Raw genomic sequence first — 23,158 nt, forward strand, 5'->3', positions numbered from 1 at the left:
GGAGCAAAAATACACTGACTTTGTGAATATCCTGCATAAAACTGTCATTAGAACTCCCATTGTTTTGAAAAGTAGATAATCAGACCTCTGAAAAATTATAAGACAAAGATTCACACATTCACATGGGTTCTGAGCCTTCAAGAGCATCATGGACATGTCTGGACATTGTCAACACAAAGAAGGAGCTAAAGCAGTGGATCCACAGGAAAGGACAGGCAGATGCTGCCAATTGTCCTGAGGACTTTTACCTTATATTGAAACTTCCTGTGGCCAATGCATTAGAGATTGGAGAAACTGGGTTTCCCTGGTGGTGCTTGAATGATGGTCAATCACACCCTGCCTGTACATAATTTGTTACTCCTAGAGAAAGGAGTGCAAAAGACTCCATCACTGCCAAGCAGTATGAAGTTCGGAGATTGCTCGGTGGTCCTAGGTGGCTTTCTCTGGATATATCTTTGATGAAATCTTGCATTCAGACCATGCTGCATGAGGTCTATGGATCAGAAAGAACCAATGGGATTTGACAGTAATGAATTTGTGTCACAAGTTCATCAAAACCTTTTTCTTTGACAGGTACTTTTGACTCATTTCACTTTCTTCAAAGTATGCCAGAGGTCAGGGAATCCTGACAATTAAATATTGTGGAACTCTTACAGGTAAGACATAGTAATATTTCAAACTGTCAAATCCTATGGTCTGTTATGTAAAATGTACTAGTATGCAATCAATTAATTTATAATAAAGTTTGACAATTTCCCCCTAGCATTGGTGCTAGATTTTTTTTTCAAATCAATGAACTGCCATGAAAATTGACACTGAAAGCAAAGAAGGGAATGGATATTCAAGCCTTAAAAGCTTTTTTTTTGTTATTGTTCTTTGTTTTTTTGCATCATTTTCTTGTATTTCAACATAGTATAATAGTAAACATTACATCCTTCTTGGATTTCATAGAAAATGTCAATCATAAACATAGAAAAGAGAAAAAGTCTTACAATATCCATATGGTTTCAATGGGTCTTCTTACTCTTTCATTTTGATTGCCTTTGCCATACTCTGAGTCTTTGTCAATTCATGTTTGCATGACTCTCAAATATACTTGCTATAGTTTGCCCTTCCTATCAAACACATGGCTAGTAAACTCAAGGAGATGCAATAATAACAGTGATAATTATAATTATATATTATGCATAATATATAATAATAATAATGTGCAAATAGATATGTAATTATATTGGTAAAAGATTATGTTGGTAAAAAGAACTCCCATGTTAGGAAACTCCTTTCGCCAATGAAAGTCAGCACCTTTTTTGCAATTTTCAATCTTAGAAAATTGCCCAGAGTCCTTCAAAGATAAGGAAGCTACTCAGGATCACACAACTAATATGTCCAAAATAAATTTTGAACTCAGGTCTTTCTGTCTTGAAGAGCAGGTCCCTGTTCAACACCATATTACCTCTCTGTGACTATCTTTAAAGTTTAAACATATATAAAAATATAAATAAATATATATGCATTAGGTATATATATATGTGTGTGTGTGTGTGTGTATACACATATATATGCCTATATGTACACACACACACACACACACACACACACAGAGTGATTTCATAAATTATTTCTTTTCCTGGTGAGATCAGTGCTATTATCCTCATTACAAATGAGAAAGTTTATGCCCAGAAAGTTCAAATGGCTTTTCAGGAATCATACAGCCAGCTGATGCTTGAGTAGAAAATTTAATCCAGAGCTTAACTCTAAATTAAACATTCTATCTATTTCAGCATGCTACATCATTTCCATAGCTACATAAAATGGGATGAAGCCCCCAAATCTGGCCCCTCATACAGGAAGTGACCCACAACTTGCTCTTCAGGTTGGCTCATTCCCTCCAATCTGTCCTCATCCTGACAAGTTGGAGTTCCCAGAGAATGACCGCATGACTACAATTCAAAAATCTCTCAAGCTCTTGAGATAACCCTGTTGGGTGAGAAGATACACATCCAGGTCTCATCTCTATTGATCCTGTGGCCCTATTAGCACATTTTCCATATACATAAAATCCTTCATTTGCAGAGATGATACCATTCATTCATAAATAAAATTCATAAATTTTACATGTAAAATATAAATATATTTATATTTACTCAGCATAAGAGATTTAAAATATAAATAAATATATAACACTTATTTAATTATAAAGTAAAAAGAATAGACACATATCATTTACTCAGTCTAAGAGATTTAAGGAGTAACCAAAACATCTCAGTCCACCCAAATCTGGTCCACACTCTACTGCAGATACAAATAATATTCATCATAGAGAATGGATACATGTAGAACTTAATAAGATTAGAATCAGAAACAAAGTAGATACTCATAAATTGAATAGCTAAAGAAATGATGTACTTTAAGGTAACATAATACTGTGTCAGAGGCGATAAAGATTCCTGAATGTAGATACCCCACATGCTTGGAGCAACTCACAACTAGTCTTTCTTAATGCCTTCATGTACAATCTCTTCCCAAAGAAATCATTCCTCTCTGCTAACTGCTGCCTTTCTTGTCTTTACTGTTCTCCTGATGGACAAATTGACTCTTTTTTGTTCTTAAATTGATGAAACAATGACATGATCTCTTAATTCGCAATTAACCCTTTAAAGGACAAAGGAGGATTGCTGTGCTACTATAATAAATAATAAACTATTCCTTAAGCCAGAGAAGTAAATAAGCTCCTTCAGGAGGCTGTCTGGGCAATGCGGACAAGCTCAACCTGCTTTTCATTTACCAAGATGCTGGGTTTCACAATCAGCTTCAAGTCTCTGCTATGACAAAGTAAATTCAGAGCATACTTTTTCCCTTACTAAATCAGAAACAACAAAGGAAAACAATGAACACTTCATAAAAGTTTCATTTCTCTCAAAAGATAGATATTAGATGGTAAATGAAAAACCAAGCTCTTTTCCAATCAGCTTCAGCCTTTCTCTAGCCAGTCAGCAACTCAAAACTCAGCAGCTGAAGCTTTTTGTTAGCTGACTCTCCTTTATTATGAACTGATTCCTGCTATCTTCTCAACTCTTCTCTCTCATCAGTCCTTCCACTCTTTTGCTGGCTTTTTCGACATTCTCAATTGCTCAGATAAGACCATTTTTGTCCTTAGTGTGTTATTCCTCTTTTATGATATAAAACTCAAGAAATCCACTCTATTCTTGGAAATATCAATCCTTAATTAATCACCCCATAGTTCTCCAAAATTGATTATTATTTTGTGATTGTTAAATTCTCAAACTCAAAAAACTGAGTTGATCCTACATACCCTTCAAGGAGGAAAAAAAAAAGAATTATGAAAACAAAATTTTATGATGCCCATGCATTTTGACCCAAAGATTCTACTGCTAGATGTATATTCTTAGGAGGTTATATATATACACTAAAATATTTATAATGGCATATTTGTGATATTAAATAACTGCAAATATAAAAGCTGTCCATCCACTGGAAAATGGTGAAACAAACTGTAGCACATCATTTTAATGAACTATTACTCTGCTGTAAGGAATAATGAATGTGATGAATACAGAGAAGCATAAAGAGACTTTTAGAAATTGATGCATAGTGAAGTAAGCAGAGCCAGGAAAACAAATACACAATAGCTCTAACAATATAAATTAAAAGAACAATTAGAAAACAAATGAAATGGAATTTTAGTAAATTTTCAAGAATGTTTTCCCTAAATGAAAACTATGAGAACTCACTTCCCCTGTCCTTCAAAGGGGTCAGTGACAACAGGAGTGGAAAAATGTTTGTGGGCATGTGCACACACACACACACATACACACACACAGTGTAGACAAATTTAAAAAAGTGTTTTGATAGGCCTTGTTATTTTTCTTCCTCTTTAAAATTATTGGTTATAAGGGATGGGTCTTTGGATGGGGAAAAGATAAAGATGGAAATGTATGCAATGTAAAAACAAAATATATCAATGAATATTTTATAACTCAATGACACAAAAATGAGCTATGGTACTCTAATACCTTTGAAGTTCTGTCATTTCTTGGTCTTCAAAGAAGTCCTCCCAGTTTTCTATTCAGTCTCTCTAATAATCTGTTTTTCTCAAATACTATATATAAGAAGCTATAATTGTGGATTTTTGCCAGATTTTCATGCACAAAAGCTCTTTTCTAACCCTTTTTATAGCCAATCTACTTCTTCCAGATGCCTTTCCATGACACCATTTTTCCTCAAGTCAAACTGTTTCATCTTCCTTTTATGACCCTCTGTATTCTGGTCCTGGTCTCTCTGTATGCACAATGACTGTCTCTATGGGAAGAGCCCCAGTTTCCCTGTTATTGAGGATTGGCACCTTCACCTATCCACCTTTATTTATGTTGCTTCATTTTCTTTTAGTAGCCTTCATGCCCTTTGAAGTCCAATCTGAATTTATCTCTAACTACTCCTACCCTCCCTCCCATCTCCAGGTGATCTCTCTAGTTTTATTTCAGATGTTCCTGTTTTATCTACATTAAAAGACAATGTTCTTGAGGTTCATGATTGTTTAGTGTACTCATATATCCTTCATAGCACTTCACAAACTCTCAGTAAATACCTAATACCCTACTGATCAGAATATAGGTCACACTGCTATATGATACATTTTTTAAAGAGAAAAATATACATACACACATGTTTTTTTTTTCCATTTCAATGAGATCTCATTTTAGGAACATGGTCTATATTCTAATGTTTTTTTTTTCTCTCTCTCCATATTGAGTTTGCCATTCAATGTGTCCCTCCTCAATGCTCTCTCTCCCTCCCTCCCTCTCTCTCTCTCTCTCTCTCTCTCTCTCTCTCTCTCTCTCTCTCTCTCTCTTCTCTCTCTCTCTCTCTCTCTCTCTCTCTCTCTCTCTCTCTTTCTCTTTCTCTCTCTCTCTCTCTCTCTCTCTCTTTCTCTCTCTTCTCTCTCTCTCTCTCTCTCTCTCTCTCTCTCTCTCTCTCTCTCTCTCTCTCTCTCTCTCTCTCTCTCTCTCTTTCTCTCTCTCTCTGTTTCTCTGTGTGTGTGTCTCCTCTCTCTTTCTCCCTTTTCTCTCTCTCCTCTCTCTCTTTCTCTGTCATTTCTGTCATCTCTGTGTGTCTCAATTATCTGTAGTTACTATGAATAATAGATATATAGATGATAGAGAAAATCAATACAAAATGGAAGTAGGATATACATAGATTTTGACATTTATATCTTTATATAATTATATATTGTCTTTATATATTTCTTTCTATATATATTATCTATCTCTTTTCTCTAGAAATAGATGTCTATTTCTATTTCTCTCTCTACACTATGTTCAGTTTCAATATAAGAAAAAAAAAACTAGTGGAAATACCCTATGTAGATTCTGTTAGAAGTATCTGCAAGCACACTTAAAAGAAATCAGATTAGTTCCAGATATTACCTGTCATCAAAGTGTTGAGGATAAGAACTTATCCTGTACACAGAATTGAGCCCCATTACAAACTCGTACCTGTATTTATTTGTGGGATTCCTTACCTTCTTTAAAGAAAATATGCCCGGAGCTCAGCTGCTTCTGCAGCCATTTCATCCTCTGATCTCCATTTGGCTGGGGAATCTTCTTCTCCTTTATCATGTTTCTGAAGCTTTGGAGACAAAATTGGATGATGCTTCTTAATAGACTGCCAAAGTTTCTGTAAATGCTTTTTTATTAAGGAAGAGTTTTACCCACAAGTTGTTACCAGTCATTTCTATCCATTTTACTTATCTGGTTTGAATTGTCTTTTCTGTACTCAAAGAGTTTGATGAATTCCCAAAACTATATTAAACTGAAGATATATGTGTGTGTATGCACACACATACACATATAGTCAAAAGAAGTGAATGGCTTAGACCATACATGATGACATAATCAGAGATGTAATTTTTGTCTTCTCATCTCAACTTTTCTTTACCTCCTTTTCAGAATTCTCCCTCCCTCCCTTCTTCCCTTCCTTCCTCTCATATTTATATTTTCTGACATTTTTCCACCTCTGGATTTTTATAAAAAACTATATATTTTTTACTTTGCTACAGATATTGTTTGTTACCTCTAGCTTCATACAGGATTTCTGTTCAGTATTCTAAATGAAAGCAAAGGAGTAAATAAGACAATGGGGAAAAATAAGCATAGATATATAAGTCTGTCTCTCCTTTCATCCCCCCACACAAACACCTTAAGAAAAGGCTTCAAGATGATAAACAGTAAAGAATAATTAACATGAATACAAATAGTAGACAAATAGACCTGTCTTTATTGACTGAATAAGCTTTGAATCTTCTTCACCCACTGATATTACACTACTATCTATTAAAAAGTTTGTGTAGTCTTCAGTAAAATACTAAAGTCAAAATGGAATATTGATCTGTAAGTAGAATAGAATATAAACAGAAGATCCCAAAATCTTAGTTCATTTCTAATCTATTTAAGAACAAGACTATTAAAGCTGTCATGTGGATGAGGGATTCAACTTGTGGACAATTAGGAACACTGGGACAAAGTGCAAAGAGGTACTTTTTATTTCATTAGAGATCTTCATTTAAAAGATGGACAGCTACTAAGCTACTGCTCAGGTATATATAAGGGATGGCTCTTTGAATAGGGAAAAGATGAAGGAGTAATTGTAGGCAATGTAGAAACAAAATAATTCAATAAATAAATAAATAAATATATATATATATATATATATATATATATATATATTATAATACCAGAATATAAAAATGAGCCCTGGTACCTCCATACCCTGGAAGGTCTGTCATTTCTTGGTCCTCAATCAAGTCCTCATGTATATATGTAATATTATACATTATATATGTATTATGCATATATAAATATACTCTTATTTATATAAGTGAGTACTCTTTCTCAGCTATGAGCTGAACTGGCGAGACCCTTTCCAAATTCTCAAATCCCATGACACTTTGCTCTCTGAAGTCTCTTCCAGTTCAGACATTATTATTCTGTGACAGCTGGAGCAACTTCGCTTCCCAAAGCAATGTTTCCAAGGAGAGATGGAGGTCTTTCTAGTATATTGAGAAAGAAAAGATTCAATCCAATCTCTCTAATTTTATAGATGGGGCTGAGACCTAGAGAGCATATGACTTGTCCAAGATGATACATATAGACAGTAATATAGTCAGGATTCAAACCCTGATGACTTGATAATAAATCAAGTGGGTTTTACCCTTTATCATTCCCTCTCCTTTGGTCTACTTGATTTGAAGGTTAAATCCAATGGCAGATTCATGAATGTCTAGCTATGTCTCCAAACTTAATGTGCAATTTTATCTTTGATTCTTATAAATAATTATTTCCTCATAATTAATATGATAAATAATAAAAAATTATTTCCAAATATTTATAAAGTGCATTATTGTTGAAAAGACAATAACATAGGAACTCTGTTCCTAAGGAGCTTACAATATTTTCCACTAAATAAGGGAAATTACCAACAATAATTGATTTAAATGCCTAGAACTAAAATATTCTAGGTTTTCTCCAGCCCAACACTAAGGCTATGCAAGTCAACAGGCATTTTCCTCATATTAGTTAGACACAACACTGGATACAAAAGGGAAAGCCATTTGAGAAGGGGTGACACATGGTCTGCTTTCCAGCAAAGTGACATTTCTACTCATCGTGTTTTCAAGAGTAAATGAGGATTATTAGCATATAACCGAACTGCAAATATGTTTATGAGAGCGATCTATCTTCTACTCAGAAGTTAGCTTCCAGCAAGCCAGTTTTGCATTTTGCTACGAGGATTTAATTCTCTTTAGTAGATGGAAATGACATCAGGAAGTAATTTCCTTCCTTGCAAGACGCAGATATGATGCCATTGCCCAGGGCAAGGGAAACCGGATTGCTGTTCTTCTAGTCAGAGACTAATTTCATTCTGATACTTGCTCCAGGTCAGCTGTAAATCCATCTTCTAACAATTCAATGGAATGATGAGGAACGCTTCAAACCTCAGAATATATGGTCTCCCCACTTCTGGTACTCATGTCAAGAGACGGAAGCCCAGAAATCAAACATTAAGTGGCCTCATAGTGATGCAGATTCTGCCAGATGAGTCCACATAATTTAGAATCTTGGAATGTCAGTGTTTTCCTGGATATTAGGGTAACCGTCTGTTATTTTCATATGCTTCACAGATGGTCATGTCATGCCAAGGCTTAAGAATGGTTTACAAGAGACATTGATTCAATACAAAAATTAAAAAAAAAGATGGGTATTCATGAAGCTGATTTATAGATTGATTTCAATGGGGTGCAGTAGAAAAAGGAAAAGGATCTGGGCTCATATTTCATCTCTGCTGCTTATTGCCTGTGTGACTATAGATAAATCACTCAACTTTTTTTTTTCCTTTTTGCCTCAGTTTCTTTATCCGTGTAATGAGGTGGATGGACAAGATGGCTTTTGAGAGCCTTACTAGCTCTGGATCCTTGATCCTGTGATCCCTTGAACTAATACTTCCTAAAAATGTATGGTCTGTTTTGCTAAGAATGGGTGCATACTTCAAAATCCAACTCTGATAATGGCACTGGGAAAAGAATATATACAGTTATGGTCATTCTTCACAGTTACACTTGACTGGTGCAGCTACAAAAAATCTGAATGAATAAGAATAAATAAAAGAGGAAGGAGAAAGGGAAAGTAGTTCTGCAAAACTAGCCAATACAACAAACACATCAATTCAGTTTGGAAGTTTAGGGAATGTTCTATATTCACAGTCCTATACCTCTACAAAGGAAGGAAAGTGGTACATCTTTCCATCTCTTTTGGGGACCATATTTGGGATCAGTTAAATATTTAAACATTTAGTTTTAAAGGATCCTATAAAAGGTATTGGGATATCTAGGTTGTACAATGGATAAAGTACTAGTCCTGGAATCAGAAAAACTCAGTTTCCGTATCTGTAAAATGAGCTATAGAAGAAAATGGCAAACTACTCCATTATCTTTTCCAAATGAATTTGTGACCCAGATGTGACACAAAGACTTGGTCACAACTGAAATAACTGAACAACAATATGGAAGGTATAAATTAACAATAAAAAGATGGCTTGTCTCTTGGTGAGGGTGAGAAATAAAGAATGGACAACCCATGTATTCTTTTGGTTTCTTTGTGATTCAGGAGAAATCAAGAAAGATTATCCTGGAATTCTGGGTGCATTCTTTGTGACTAATTAAGGGGAAGACAAAGAAGAGTGACATATAGGATGGGCAGGCATGAATGAGCTGCAATCTACCTCAGTGGAATACTGAAAGCAATACATGAGATCACTTGTTGTTTTCAGTCCTTTCTGTCATGTCTGACTCTTCATGGCCCCATTTGGGGTTTTCTTGGCAAAGATACTGGAGAGGTTTGTCATTTCCTTCTCCAGGTCTTTTTACAGATGAAGAAACTGAGGTAAACAGGTTTCAGTGACTTGCTCAGGGTCACCCAGCTAATAAGATTTGAACTCAGGAAGATGAGTCTTCCTGACTTCAGCCCAGGCACTCTAGTCACTGTGCCACCTAGCTAGATCCTTTATCCATATTGTTGCATTTCAGTATTTAAGTTTGCTTTTTTGAAACTCTCAACAGCATTCCATCTGATCCCCTTGAGAGGACACATCCTAAGCATTCCTCAAAAAGCCTTCAATACCTGATAATTTTCCTCTATCCCCTTCTGCCTTTCCACAGAGCTGCTTGTCTGGGTGAGCCTCTGAGGCTGCTCTACCCCAAGGTCCTTCCTCAATCACTAGTGCTCAGGGAAATCCTCTAAAACCAATCAAGATTCTGAGCTAGCGCACAAGACTCCACCTGGATTGTTCAGTACTTCACATTTGAAAAAACACAAAAGAAACTCTGCATGGGCTTCCCTTTGTCCTCCATGAGGAACAGCTATCCAAGTGCTGTGAAACTTGTATATTATAATGTGTTTCAGTAAAGGCAATTCCAGAGTGTGGCAATGAAGGCAATTTTCTATACTAATGGAGTGGAGCAGTGAAAAGAGCTAATCTCCAAACCAGGAATAATCCCAAATAATTTTGAGATACAATGTGCTGCAGTGGGCAAAACAACAAAACAAACAAACAAACAAACAAAACCATTGCAGATCTGGGTTCAGAGATCCTGGATTCTAATCCTGACTGTTACTCAATGCCTCGGTCACCTTGGACAAGTTATTTTTCTCTTAGACCTCAATTGTCCCATCTATAAATTGAAGCGAGTAGATTATGTAACATTTAAGTGGCCTCCAAGTTTTGCTTTTATGGACCTATTGTGGTCCTGACATACTTAATGAGAGTTTGGCAAAAGTTCAGAGAGCCAAAGGATGCAGATTCAGTACACACTTTGTCCAATAATTTCATTTTACATATAGTAACAGTAGTAGTTATGACTTCTATCTATATAGCGTTACATAGTGGCTTCTCATCTCATTACATTCTTATAACAACCATATCAGGTAGCGAGGGCATATATTATTATTCCCATTTTACAGAGTTTCCACTCTATGACTAATAGCTATGCCCATATCTCACAGATGGTTTTCTAGTCCCCCATTCAGGGCTTCTGAGTCGAAGCCCAGAAATTATTTTATATGTTATTAATTTATATATTATGTGTAATATTTATATCATATAACTATATATTTTATTATATTATAAGTATTACATATATCAATTTATATAATTCTTATTCTCTATAAATAAATGTATGGACATATCTGATTTTATATAATTAAATATATAGCTTACATAATATTATAATTTATAGGTAGGCAATATAGACAATTTTATATAGTCATGCCTATGTAGTAATGTGTATATGCAAAACATATCCACATTACATAGACATAAATGATATGTGGTACATAATTATGTATTACATGAACATAAATAATTTGTATATTTACATACAAATAAGTTGCATCATTTATGAATATATGAATATATGACTATTTTAAAATTACATACATTAAACATGTATTGTGTACCCAATATATATTTATATATTTAATATATATTTATGTATCTGTATTTTATATATATTTATATATTATATATTTTTAATATATTTATATATAATTTGATTTTCTATTACCTTCATTTCCTGAAGTAGCCCATTCCTTTGTCCCCAGGGATAAGGACTAGAGATCATTACAGTTGGTAGAGGGAACTCTCAAATGAGAAAACTCTTCCAATGCATGCTGACCTTCTAGCCTTAGAGTGTTGGCTAGGACACAGAGATGCTAACAGATCCAGAGTCACAAATCTAGAGTGTGGCCAAAGAAAGACATGAACTTAGACTTCCTCCCTGACTATCTACCATACCAAGAAGATCCTTTATGATAAAAAAAAGAAAAAAAGAAAAAGAAAGGGGGGGCAGTTGAGTAAAATTAACCAACACATCAACCAAGTCCAGTAGAATATATAGTGTCTCATAGTTAGAGTCATCTATGCCTACAAAGAAGGGGAAAAGCAAGGTCTCATATTGCCATGCTTTTGTGACCATATTCTCCTGGAGCTTCCCTCATTTCTAGGTCTTCTCACCCTGGAACATCTAACTATACATACAACCTTCTCAGTCTTTAATATCCCTCTTTAAGGTCTTCTCCCTTCTCCTACTGATGAGTTTCTTCTGAAGTCTCCATTTTGTGAGGAGGACCAATCTGGCCTTCATTCATTTCCTGGCTTCCTTCTTTGTTCTTTCTATGACTGGCTTAACATAGTGGTGGAAGAGGAAGAGTGCATGCCATGTGTTCTGGGATTGAGGATGGGGCAGGGATTTTTTCTTATCCTTTTTACTACAGTGTTTGACTATATTTGTGTGACCCCAACTCAAGATCTCCTTGTCCATACCTCTAAAGTGAACAGTTTGGACTTAGTATTCTCTAAGGTCTCTTCCAGCTCTAAATCCATTTTCCTGTGAATCTCTATTGTAAGCTAACATGTCCCCTAGGTGTAGACGATGAATACATTGGTGCAACCTTAGAAAGCATAGTTTTTGGCCAGGTGTTGAACCACTGGATTTTTTAAACCTTGGGCAACTTTTCTGAAGGCCAATAGGTAAGGTGTATATGTATCTGTATGGAGAAGGGGTTGGTGCTACAACTGAGACCAATTATGGGATACTTGGTAAGGGATCTCATTGATTTTCAAATGGGAAATCCAGCTCTCGGTGTCTTGGAATTGAATAGCTGCTGCCTGCCAACTTGTCATTAATTACTCTTCTTTCTCTCTTGGTAAAACTGATACTGAGGTAAATAAGCCCTTTCTTTATTTACTTGCCTACTCAGGGAAACTTTGACAATAGTACTTTTCTGGAAGCCAATCTTCTTGTAACTTATCTCTGCAATTTGATTGCTTTATTGAAGTCTAATACTTGAAAGCATATCCCGAGGGATGGGACTGATCTATATACTGAAGAAAACACACCCTAAAAAATAAGGATCAGAATTGGGACATAAACATATTCTATTTAAACTCATCTGATGAGGAGAAATAGGCAACTCTCTGTAAAAACAAAAATAGGAGGTTTGGGAGGCTTCTTTTGTATGACTACAAAGAGCACTAGAGTATTTACAAGTTAGAAAAAAGCATCTATAAATTCCCATTTTCATGTGAAAAAGCCCACAAATGCAGTGTAAATGACAAAATGGATCACATTTTCAGACAACTGCTTAAGGAATTGGACTGCAGTCAACACATACTTATTAAGAACCTGCTTTGTGCAGAAGGTAGTCATACCCCTGGTACTAAAGGAGAAGCTATTGAAAGTCTGATCAGACAAGGTCTCTGCTTTCATTGAGCTTATAGTCTAGCAAAGGGGAAAGGTGTATATCCTGGTAACCCCAATACCCAAGATGGTATGATAAATGCATTAAAAAAGCACCCCAAAACGGCAAAGTCAGGATTGAGGGATGGTTAGCAAGATCATTATGATTAAAAGAGGAGAGATGTATGTTACCAAACCTAGTAAAATACACAGCAGGGAGTTTTGGGGAATTCTTAATCCCAAGAATCATTCCTGTGTATTGATCTCATTTCTCTATAGCTGAATTATTTGTATGTGTGAAGAGAGATAGACAGGCAATGTCAGAGATGGAAAAGCTGTCAAAGAGACAGAGGGGAAGGAAAGACAGAGATAGGTAGAGAAAGAAAGAAAGAGAGAGAGAGAGAGAGAGAGAGAGAGAGAGAGAGAGAGAGAGAGAGAGAGAGAAGGAAAGAAGGAAAAAAGAAAGAAAGAAAGAAAGAAAGAAAGAAAGAAAGAAAGAAAGAAAGAAAGAAAGAAAGAAAGAAAGAAAGAAAGAAAGAAAGAAAGAAAGAAAGAAAGAAAGAAAGAAAGAAAGAAAGAAAGAAAGAAAGAAAGAAAGAAAGAAAGAAAGAAAGAAAGAAAGAAAGAAAGAAAGAAAGAAAGAAAGAAAGAAAGAAAGAAAGAAAGAAAGAAAGAAAGGAAGGAAGGAAGGAAGGAAGGAAGGAAGGAAGGAAGGAAGGAAGGAAGGAAGGAAGGAAGGAAGGAAGGAAGGAAAGAGAGAGAGAGAAAGAAAAGATAGGGGGAGTAGGGAGAGAGGGAAGGAGGGAGGAGGGAGGGAGGGAGAGACCTTACCATTTTGCTATTTCAAGCAGATTTTCTAAGAATATTTTTGTTTAGATTTTCTGGTTAAACAATTAAAGAGTAAGGACATTTTAGTAATTTTTGTTGCATCCTTTATAAATGGACTTTCTAGAATTTTTTCAAATTCCTTCTCTTCATACACTTGACATTTCAGCCTTAATCTTCTATGTGCTTCTATCTCCCACCTTTGCCTTGGCAGACCTGGGATATAGGACTCATCCTCTTAGAATCCTTAGTTTCCTTCAGGCTTCAGCTCAGGTACCCTTCCTGATCCCCCAAGGAGTTAGTGGCTTTTTCTTCAAATGAAGAACTGACTGAATTTACTTTCTCCCCAATAGAACTGAAGCTTTTTGAAGGTAAGGAATTATTATTGTGCCTTTGATTTTCCAGCTCACAGTCCAGTCTCTTGTACATAACACATGCTTAATAAATGCTTTTCACACACACACACACACACACACACTCAAAGAATGAATAAATAATTTTTTCCTGCTTTTGAAAGAGACTGAACCAATTCACAGCTCCATCAGAAGTGTATTAGCAGGCATGTTTTTCCACAACTTTGAATTGTATCATCTTTATTTATTATCTTTGACACTTTGATTGATGCCAAATGTTATCTCAGAGGAGTCTTCGCATTTCGGGGACCATTAAGGGGATTTTAGCCCTTTTTCATGTGGTTGCCAGCAGTGTGCTTATTCTTTTAAGACCGGCCTCCTCATTTTCTTTGACCACTGATCTTTTGGAGAAGGAATCTTATCCTTATAAATATGGTAGTTCTGCAAAGATTTTGCATACCAGATTTTTATTTGAAATGTTTATTGCAAAGATTTTCCAACTGTTTTTTTTTTCTTTCATATTCTGGATTCGGGACTTTGTGTTATGCAAAACTGAAATATATCTATTTTGTCTCATATTTTCTTCAAAGTCATGAATGTTTAAATATTTTTCCTTTAGCACAGCTCTGAAAGATGCAACATTCTATCACAATAAATTTCAATGCTTTAAAATTATTTAAACTTACTGCATTTGAAATTTATTTCAAGTATGGGGTAAAATAAATGAAAGTATATTGACATTTTGGACTAAATTATTATGCCATTATCCTCAAAGTTTGTTTTTTAGTAAGTAATGTCTTCTTATCACTGTTCAGTGATCTTGAGTTTAAGGAAGCTTAGTATACCATATGAATTTGTTCTAAATCATGACCATCTGATGTATTCTAAAGCTCTATTTTTCCCCAATATAGCACACATATTGTAAATAATCATTACATCATAATAGAATTTGGGCTATAGTTATGCAGGTGTTCCTTTTTCTCCCCTCCCCACTCCACCAACGAAAGCATCCCTTAATATTTTCTTTCTCCCCTTATTTTACATAATTGTTCATCATTCTTATTCTAATCATATAAAGCATGTTATATCTTACCAAATGCACAGAATAATTCTGAAACATCCTCCTCCTCCTACCATATTATCTCAACTGGTCACATACATAAAATTTTTCTCAAATTATTTAGTTCTTTATTTTGCCAAACATGTATAATCATAAAAATAATATATTTCCCAAAGGGGTGGTAAGTGGTGCAATATATAGAATGCTGGACCTGGAATCATGAAGAAAACTCTGAATTCCAATCCAGCCTCCAACACTTCCTAGCTGTGTAACCCTGGGCCAGTCACTTCACCCTCTTTGCCTCTGTTTCCCCATCTATAAAATGAATTGGAGAAGGAAATGGCAAACCACTCCAGTATTTGCCTACAGGGACCACAAAGAGTTGGGCATGATTAAAAATGACCAAACAACAGACATTTATCTTGCATGTTGCTTGTTTGTACATCACTGTTTCTCCCTCCTTTTTGATTGTAAGCTCCTGGAGGGAAGGAACTATCTTTTGCCTTTTGTGTTATCATCAATGCTTAGCACAGTGCCTAGAACAGAGTAGATATTTATTAATGTCATTGAATCAAATCCCTAGGCTGCCACTCTGATGCTTTATGTAGGTGGGGATGTCTTTTCCTTCAAGGAAGTCCTAACAATTAAGTGACAAACTGTCAGTAAGTTCTACAGTGCACAATAGGATAGAACAGATATCAGATCCATGACTGCCCCAATTTTCTGTCTTGGATCTCAGTGAAAATGTATTGTTGGGGGTAGCCCAATGGATTGAGAGTCAGGCCTAGAGACGGGAGGTCCTAGGTTCAAATCTGGCCTCAGCCACTTCCCAGCTGTGTGACCCTGGGCAAGTCACTTGACCCCCATTGCCTAGCCCTTACCACTCTTCTGCCTTGGAGCCAATACACAGTATTGACTCCAAGATGGAAGGTAAGGGTTAAAAAAAAAAGAAAAAGAAAATGTATTGTCACCAAGGACACAGGTAAAACCCAGTGGAATGGTGCATCAGCTATGGGAAAAGATGGAGGAGGAAGGGGAGGGAAAGAACATGATTCTTGTAACCAAGGAAAAATATTCTGAATTAACTAATTAAATAAAATTTTCCAAAAAAATGTATTGGCACCAAAATTACAATGACTGCTTGGTTACCACTAAGTCATCTGTCTACCCTGCTTTGATGAAACAGAACAAACACAGATTTACTTAGTTCTTGAATCTTCCTCTTTACTGTATCCTTACTAGTTATGAGATTCCAAGCAAGTCATTTCTACCTCATTGTCCTTGTCTGTGACTATAGGGAAGTCATTCCACCATATTTGAGGTCTGTTTTTGCCTCTGTACTTGATGGCTTCTTCAGTCTCTCTTACTTTTAACTCTATACTTTTAAAGAATGAATTGTTCCCTTTACATCAAGTGGGAGGTCAAGTGAATAATAGAATAAAATATGGACAGGATCTCCAAGGTGAGAAGTCATTCATTTGAACCTGAACTGAATAATTCTTTATGGATTATTCTTTCCTTTTACTTCCAGCAGAAAGCATGCCTCCACTAAGAATCTCTGATGTTTCTTGCTATTTGGGTATAGTAGAAAGGACACTGATTTGGGAGCCAGAGAATTGGGTTCAAATCTTACCTTTAATCTTAACTATTGGTGTGACCTTAGGCAAGTCACTTGGCTTGAGCCTTCCTCACCTATAAAATGAAGGATTTGTATAAGAAGTTCTCTATCATCTCTTTTAACTCTAGATCTCTGATTGCTGACCCTATGGAAATTTTTTAATATTGGTTTCTAACTCCAAGTTTTTCTTTTTCCTTTTCTCTAAGTGAGGTCACTATCTAGCCACAGTGTTGACCTCTAGCTAATATGTTCCTGTTGCCAAGTAGTTTCAGGTTTCCTTCCCCATCATTCAGTTACTATGGTAGCCCAGAGGTTTATATGGAGATATACTCAGACTCCACAAAGAGGAAGATACTTGGCCTCTAGAAACCCATCCCTTTGATGAGGGCAAAAACTTTGACAAAAACTTTGACAAAGGTGGAATCCCTCAAGACAAGACAAATATTTTCCTTATAGCCTTTGCTGCTAAAAATGCTGAAATAAGCTTTTCTATTAATTAATATCATCCCAATTTCAATGAATATAAAGTGTTGATACTTAAGAATTTGTAACCCCCCAAAGTATTTATTAACTAGAAAATCACAGCCCTGGAAAATAATTATACCAAACCACTGTACTATAACAAAACCCAATTACTTATCCAATTATACGTTAAAGTATCACAATGTCAAGAAGTCTATGAAATTTTGCCAGCATCACATTTTGGATCAGACATTAGCCAGCTGACTGTTACTATGTCCACCCCTTCGAGTATCCACCGTGTCTTGTCATACAGGGATCTGTATTTCAGACTTGATGTAGCATATCCTAAACTGTCAAAAATTTGCATTAATTGGTCTAAGGTTGAAGTTTCAAGTTTTGTTTGAAAGTTTGTTAGGGACAGCTCAGCAAACAACAATTACTCCCTTTTGTTTTCTCTCTCTCTCTTTTTTTAAACCCTTACCTTCCGTCTTGGAATCAATACTATGTATTAGTTCCAAGGAAGAAGAATGGTAAGAGCTAGGCAATGGGGGTCAAGTGACTTGCCCAGGGTCACACAGCTGGGAAGTGCCTTTTGTTTTCTTTTAATGTGACCTGAAGGAGAAGATCAGAGGAATCACTTCATTTTGCAAAGCAATGGAGAACCTTCACCCCAAATTTGCCTATAATGAAAATTAAACCCATCCAGGTGTTTCCAGTCTGTAAGTCTGGCACTTGGCAAGGTCTGATCTGGGATACTTTTGTTTAGTGATATCAGGCAAAACATCAGACAAAGCAGAGGCAGAGTAGCATGGGAAGGCCTGTTACATGGTGGCTGCTTGAGTTGTTTGGTCTGGAGGAAGAGGAGGGATGGAGCAGAACTCACATATATATTCTAAGACATAGAGCTAATAGGATTACTTATGAGCTCTGTAAAATTAAATCAAAGTGATGCTTTTCCTTGTATTTACAGTATCTTTGGGTGGTAAGGACCTATAGGTATGCTCATGATAGTCTTTATTGGAAAAAATGAAATACGTGAATTCTGAGGTAGATAATAAAATAGAATTCAAAAGGGCCATTCAATAAACTCAAATATCCAGGGATATCTTTCAAAAAACTCTTACTAATGAAAACTAAATAGAAGTTATTCAGTGTGGAAGTAAAGAAGAGACTCAATCATCTGAAAGGGAGCTAGCATTCAAGTCCCCATTAGATTGTAAAGATATCTAGGGGAAGTTAGGTGGCTCAGTGGAGAGGGAACCAAGCCTGGAGATGGAAGATCCTGAGTTCAAATTTGACCTTAGCTGTGTGACTGTGGGCAAGTCACAACCCCAATTGCCTAGCCTTTACTGCTCTTCTGCCTTGGAACTGATATTTAGTACTGGTTCTAAGACAGAAAGTAATGGTTTGAATTTTTTAAAAAGATATCTATCAGAAGGGATTCCAGTACCATGAGTTCTACTGTAACACTTTGAAAAGGCGAGTTCAATCCAACTCAACTAATATAGTAGAGAACAATTCAAGCATAACAAGACAAAATGGGAACTCTAGAAAATTGGGGCATTTTACAATGACTCTCAAGCTAAAACCCTTCTGATGCCCACTGTCACAATTTCAGGGTTACAATTCTGCATTTACTGCATTTATTTGAAACAGCAAGAATTATGGGCAGAGGAGAACTGGTCCCTATCCAAGCACTAACAACATCCCCCATTCCGATATTTCGATCTTCTGCTGTGGCTTTGGATTCCTGGAGTTGCTGCCCATTGAGGCTGCCCTCTAGGAGCTGTTGACATTGTAGCTTGGAACCTACTGGGCCTTAGCTGAGGTTGAGCAGCAGCTGAGGCCATGGACGGTATGTATTTCCTGACCAATTAACATATATAAAACTGTACTACTGATGTTATTAGCATCCATTCTTTTTATTTTTTTTTAATGTATCACTGAGGATGTTTCAAGTGTTGTGCCACTGCCTCCATTTTCTCATAAGTCCTGTGGTTTATATTGTGTAATTTTACATAGCTCGGTGATCCATTTCTATTTGAATATGACACCATTGGTAGAGTGAATCAATAGTAAATAATTCTGTAGCACTGATATATTCCCTAGTTCTCTAGGTTGTTGTTTTTTTTTTTAAGTCACAGTTTTATTACAAAGATTTTTGAAGAAATAAAAGTAATTTCAAAATGGAAACCACACTATAGATGCCAACCAGACCACTTATACATGTAAACTTCAGTCAACCTTAGTAGTCCCCTGAAAATGGGACTATTTAATGGTACATGTGAAAAGGTAACCAAATGCCCTTCACCTAGACCTTGCTGAGGAAGGGGAGCACGAGGTGCCCCCTGGCAAACAAGATAGGTGAATCAGTAAGGATGCCAATTTTTGTCACATACCCATGGAATTATGAGAGCCAGGAAGAGCACCTATGAGCAGCTGCTAATTTATTTCACCTCAGGACAGGATGACAAAGTTCATCTCCAGGACCCACAATCCAATCTGCTGGCTAAGTACATGGACCTACATAGGAACCGGTTAGTTGGACAGACACAGTCTGTCTTTCAAGTGAAAGTATCTAACGGGGTGCTATTCACAGTATAGATCTGGATTGAATGAAGAGTTTGACTGAAATTGTCAGAGTTGTTTTGTCCCATTATCAAGGCAGCCATTATTTACCTTCTTCCTTTCCACTTCAAACCACTGGACCCTCCTAAAAAGATGTTCCTGGTATCATGTTCCCCTCTTTAATGCCTTATACATTAGAAGTGCTCAATAAAGGATTGTTAAATGAATGTCACCACTCATATGCATTCCCTTGTCTTTGATGTTGAGAAGAAATGGAGGAACAGGATGGGCTTTGTAGTGTACCCCAACAAAGACACTGTGCCATTTTTTAGCACTCTGACACAGGAAATAATGGAAAGAACCAAGCAAAAATGAAAGGACATAGAGACTTCCTTGTGATCTATTATATTGACTTACCGAAGAAAAAAATGCATGATTTTTGAGGCAGATAATCAAACGTGTATTTTAAAGAGCCATTCAAATAAGTTGCTTCCCCAAAGACATCTTTCAATGAAGATTTTCATCAGCAAAACCCAACTGATGGCTGCCATTGCCTTTTATAAGCATATTGTTCAAGGACGCACTGATCAGCAGAAATCAAGAGCACAGAGCCAATCACCTGCCAGGATGTTGATGCTCAGATCTGTGCCAAAATCTATGGAGTTGGGAAATGTTTCTTATAAGCTCAACCTAAGGTTATGTGGTTACATCAGGGAAAACAAAGCCATAGAGCACATTAGTTGACCAACCAACATCAAGGCCACACTATCCTGGTGCCATTTTGTTAGATGGGCTATTTGGATGGGAATAGCTCCCACACAAATGGTGCTTTAGGAATGACAAAGCACTGCTTTTTCTCACAAATCAATGAGTAGGTAGTCTGTAAGATTATTGTCTTGCCTGTTTTGAAGATGAGGAAATTGAGGCTTAGAATGGCCATATACCTTGTTGTGCAGTTAAGAAAGGCCAGAGTCTGCATTTGAATCCAGGGTTCCTGACACCAAGCACATGCCATTCAAGAGAAATCATTGTGTGGGCTGAGTTTCCAAGGTGGCTTTCTTTGGCCTGAATCGATATACCCAGATTGAATGTGTGTGAGCAGGATCAGCATCAGAAATGAACACTAGTATATGTTTAATTATAACCATAACAATTAAAGGTCTATCTATTCAGTGAAAGAAGGAATGCTACTTGGGCAAGGAATGAATCTTAAATAGATGCATGAATATTAACAATGGTGGACATTTATAAAGTACTTATACATTTTGCAAAATGAATTGCTTATATTATTCCATTTGACTTTTAGGACAACCATATAAGGCAAATAAGGATAGGGATTGAATTTGGGATTTTGTTATACTCCTAGGCAAGGAAATTTCCTTCACTAATGCAAGTCTCTACCTTCTCTTCAATTCAAATAGTTTTAGAGAATTGCCTAGAGCTCTTATGTATGCATTGACTTGACCAGATACATGCAATAGTTAACAGTATCCCTATTTACAGATGGGAAAACTGAAGCTGAGAGATTAAGAGACTTGTTCAGATTCACACAGCTACTCAAGTGTCCGATTTGAATTCAGGTCTTCCTGACCCTAATTCTAACTCTTTGTATGACTCAAGGTACCTCTATATATCCATAGGTATGATGGGAGAGCAAGCATTGTTAGATAATCTGTGTCCAAAATTAAATTATCATCCTGATCTCCATCCCAGGCAATTTTTCTCCTACTATACTTGAGAAAGTAGGAAGGGCTATCCTTTGTGTTTGATAGATGAGAAAACTGAGTCCCAACATGGATCAGTGACTTGCCTAAGGCTATTAACAGAGCTAGGAGCAGAACCTACTTCTTGGCTCTCAGCTCAGAATTCTGCCCTCCCTTCCACCCCAATTTATTTTCCTATGGGAGACTATCTTATGTCCAGTATCCTTAATAGCAGAGGTGTGAAAAATACCCAGAGAAAATGCTGAGCTCTTAAACCACTATATTTTCTAACTGGAAATGTTCATGGGATGTTGGGAAAACTAGAAAGATAGCTTTGAGGCAAGGACCAAGATGCTGCTTATTGCAACCATAGGCAGGAGGAATTCTTTCACATGCTAATCCCAGAGCATGGCAGTGCCTCTAAAACCCATCTTCTTTATTGCTTTTTCAATGGAGAAGAGATGGGGGTATCCCCATGAGACTTAAGGCTTCAGTTAGTTCAGTTTCCTCTGGCCTCCTGTTTTAAAACAAACAAACATGCTTACCCAAAAGAAAATGAAACTCCTTCTGGGAGGACATTTCATGAAGGTACGAACTTCAGAGAAGGGAACATTTATTCAAAAAGCAATTTCCTTGGCTGGCCATGTTCAGGAAGCCCTTTTATCTTGTGTGTTTCAGATATTAGTATTTGAGAAAGATCATTCTCCAGTAATCCTGAAGTGATGTCAGCATCTGTTGCCAGGCACTACGAAGGGAGCCGGCATTTGGGTAACTTGAATCTCCTAAGCCTTTTGTTTCACATCCCATCTTGCTTGAATGATTCTTCCTCTTTAAAAAGCACCTTAAGATGGCTGTTGAGCCACCCCAGCACTAAGGAAATTGATACACAGCTGGTTTCTTCATGATATAGAGTGGCAGTGATGGCTGCCATTTTTGGACTTGAGCTAAACAATACTAATCGATAAATACCACATTACCATCTTAGTCTATATGGTGTAGTGGGATCATTCATTTCTTCCATATATGACTTAAGAACATAAGTCATCAGAAACAGATCCACGCTAGATCCCATTGTAGGTTCTAAACTGATCTCAATAGATCCATTTGAGATCATCAGCTGAATATGAATCTTTCTATGCTTAAAACATGATCATTCCCCAATTGTCTGCTTCTAAATGTCATTTCATTACTTTCTGAGCTTTTATCACTCCCAAATAATGGTCCAAATAAAATAAAAATACAAATGACATGTTGGGAAATGACTGAACAAATCTGGTACATGGAAATTTGGAGAGGCCATAAATAAACTGATACAAAGCAAAGTAAGCACAACCAGGAAAATAATATACACAATGACTCTACTGATAGGGTTTTATGCTAGGAATGCAGGAATAGTTTGATATCAGGAAAACTATTAGCATAATTAAGAATATCAATAAAAAAAACAACCAGAAACCGCATGTTTATCTCAATAGATAGAGAAAAAGCTTCTGACAAAATACAACACTCATTCCTATTTTAAAACACTAGAGAACATGGGAATAAATGAAATATTTCTCAAAATGATAAATAATATCTAAAACCATTAACAAGCATTATCTGTAATGGGAATAAACTAAAAGCCTTCCCAATAAGAACAAGAGTGAAGTAAGGATGCCCATTATCACTACCAATATTCAATAGTGTACTGGAAAGGCAAACTATAGCAAGAAGAGAAGAAATTGAAAAAATCAACAAAGGTAATGAAGAAATAAAGGTATC

At 36.3% G+C, this 23,158-nt stretch overlaps 1 protein-coding gene across 3 annotated transcripts in view; it reads right to left on the reverse strand.

The window, feature by feature from the left end:
- FHIT (fragile histidine triad diadenosine triphosphatase) overlaps window positions 1–23,158 on the reverse strand; it is a 1,742,917-nt gene that overhangs the window by 32,203 nt on the left and 1,687,556 nt on the right. For all 3 annotated transcript variants that reach the window (XM_056805423.1, XM_001370436.4, XM_056805425.1), the window contains one exon: window positions 5,540–5,646. In XM_056805423.1, coding sequence (XP_056661401.1) covers window positions 5,545–5,646 — 102 coding nt within the window. In that variant the 3' untranslated portion in view covers window positions 5,540–5,544. The remainder of the gene's footprint in view (window positions 1–5,539; window positions 5,647–23,158) is intronic.

The sequence above is a fragment of the Monodelphis domestica genome, chromosome 7, assembly GCF_027887165.1.
Source record: "Monodelphis domestica isolate mMonDom1 chromosome 7, mMonDom1.pri, whole genome shotgun sequence".
NCBI lineage: Eukaryota > Metazoa > Chordata > Mammalia > Didelphimorphia > Didelphidae > Monodelphis > Monodelphis domestica.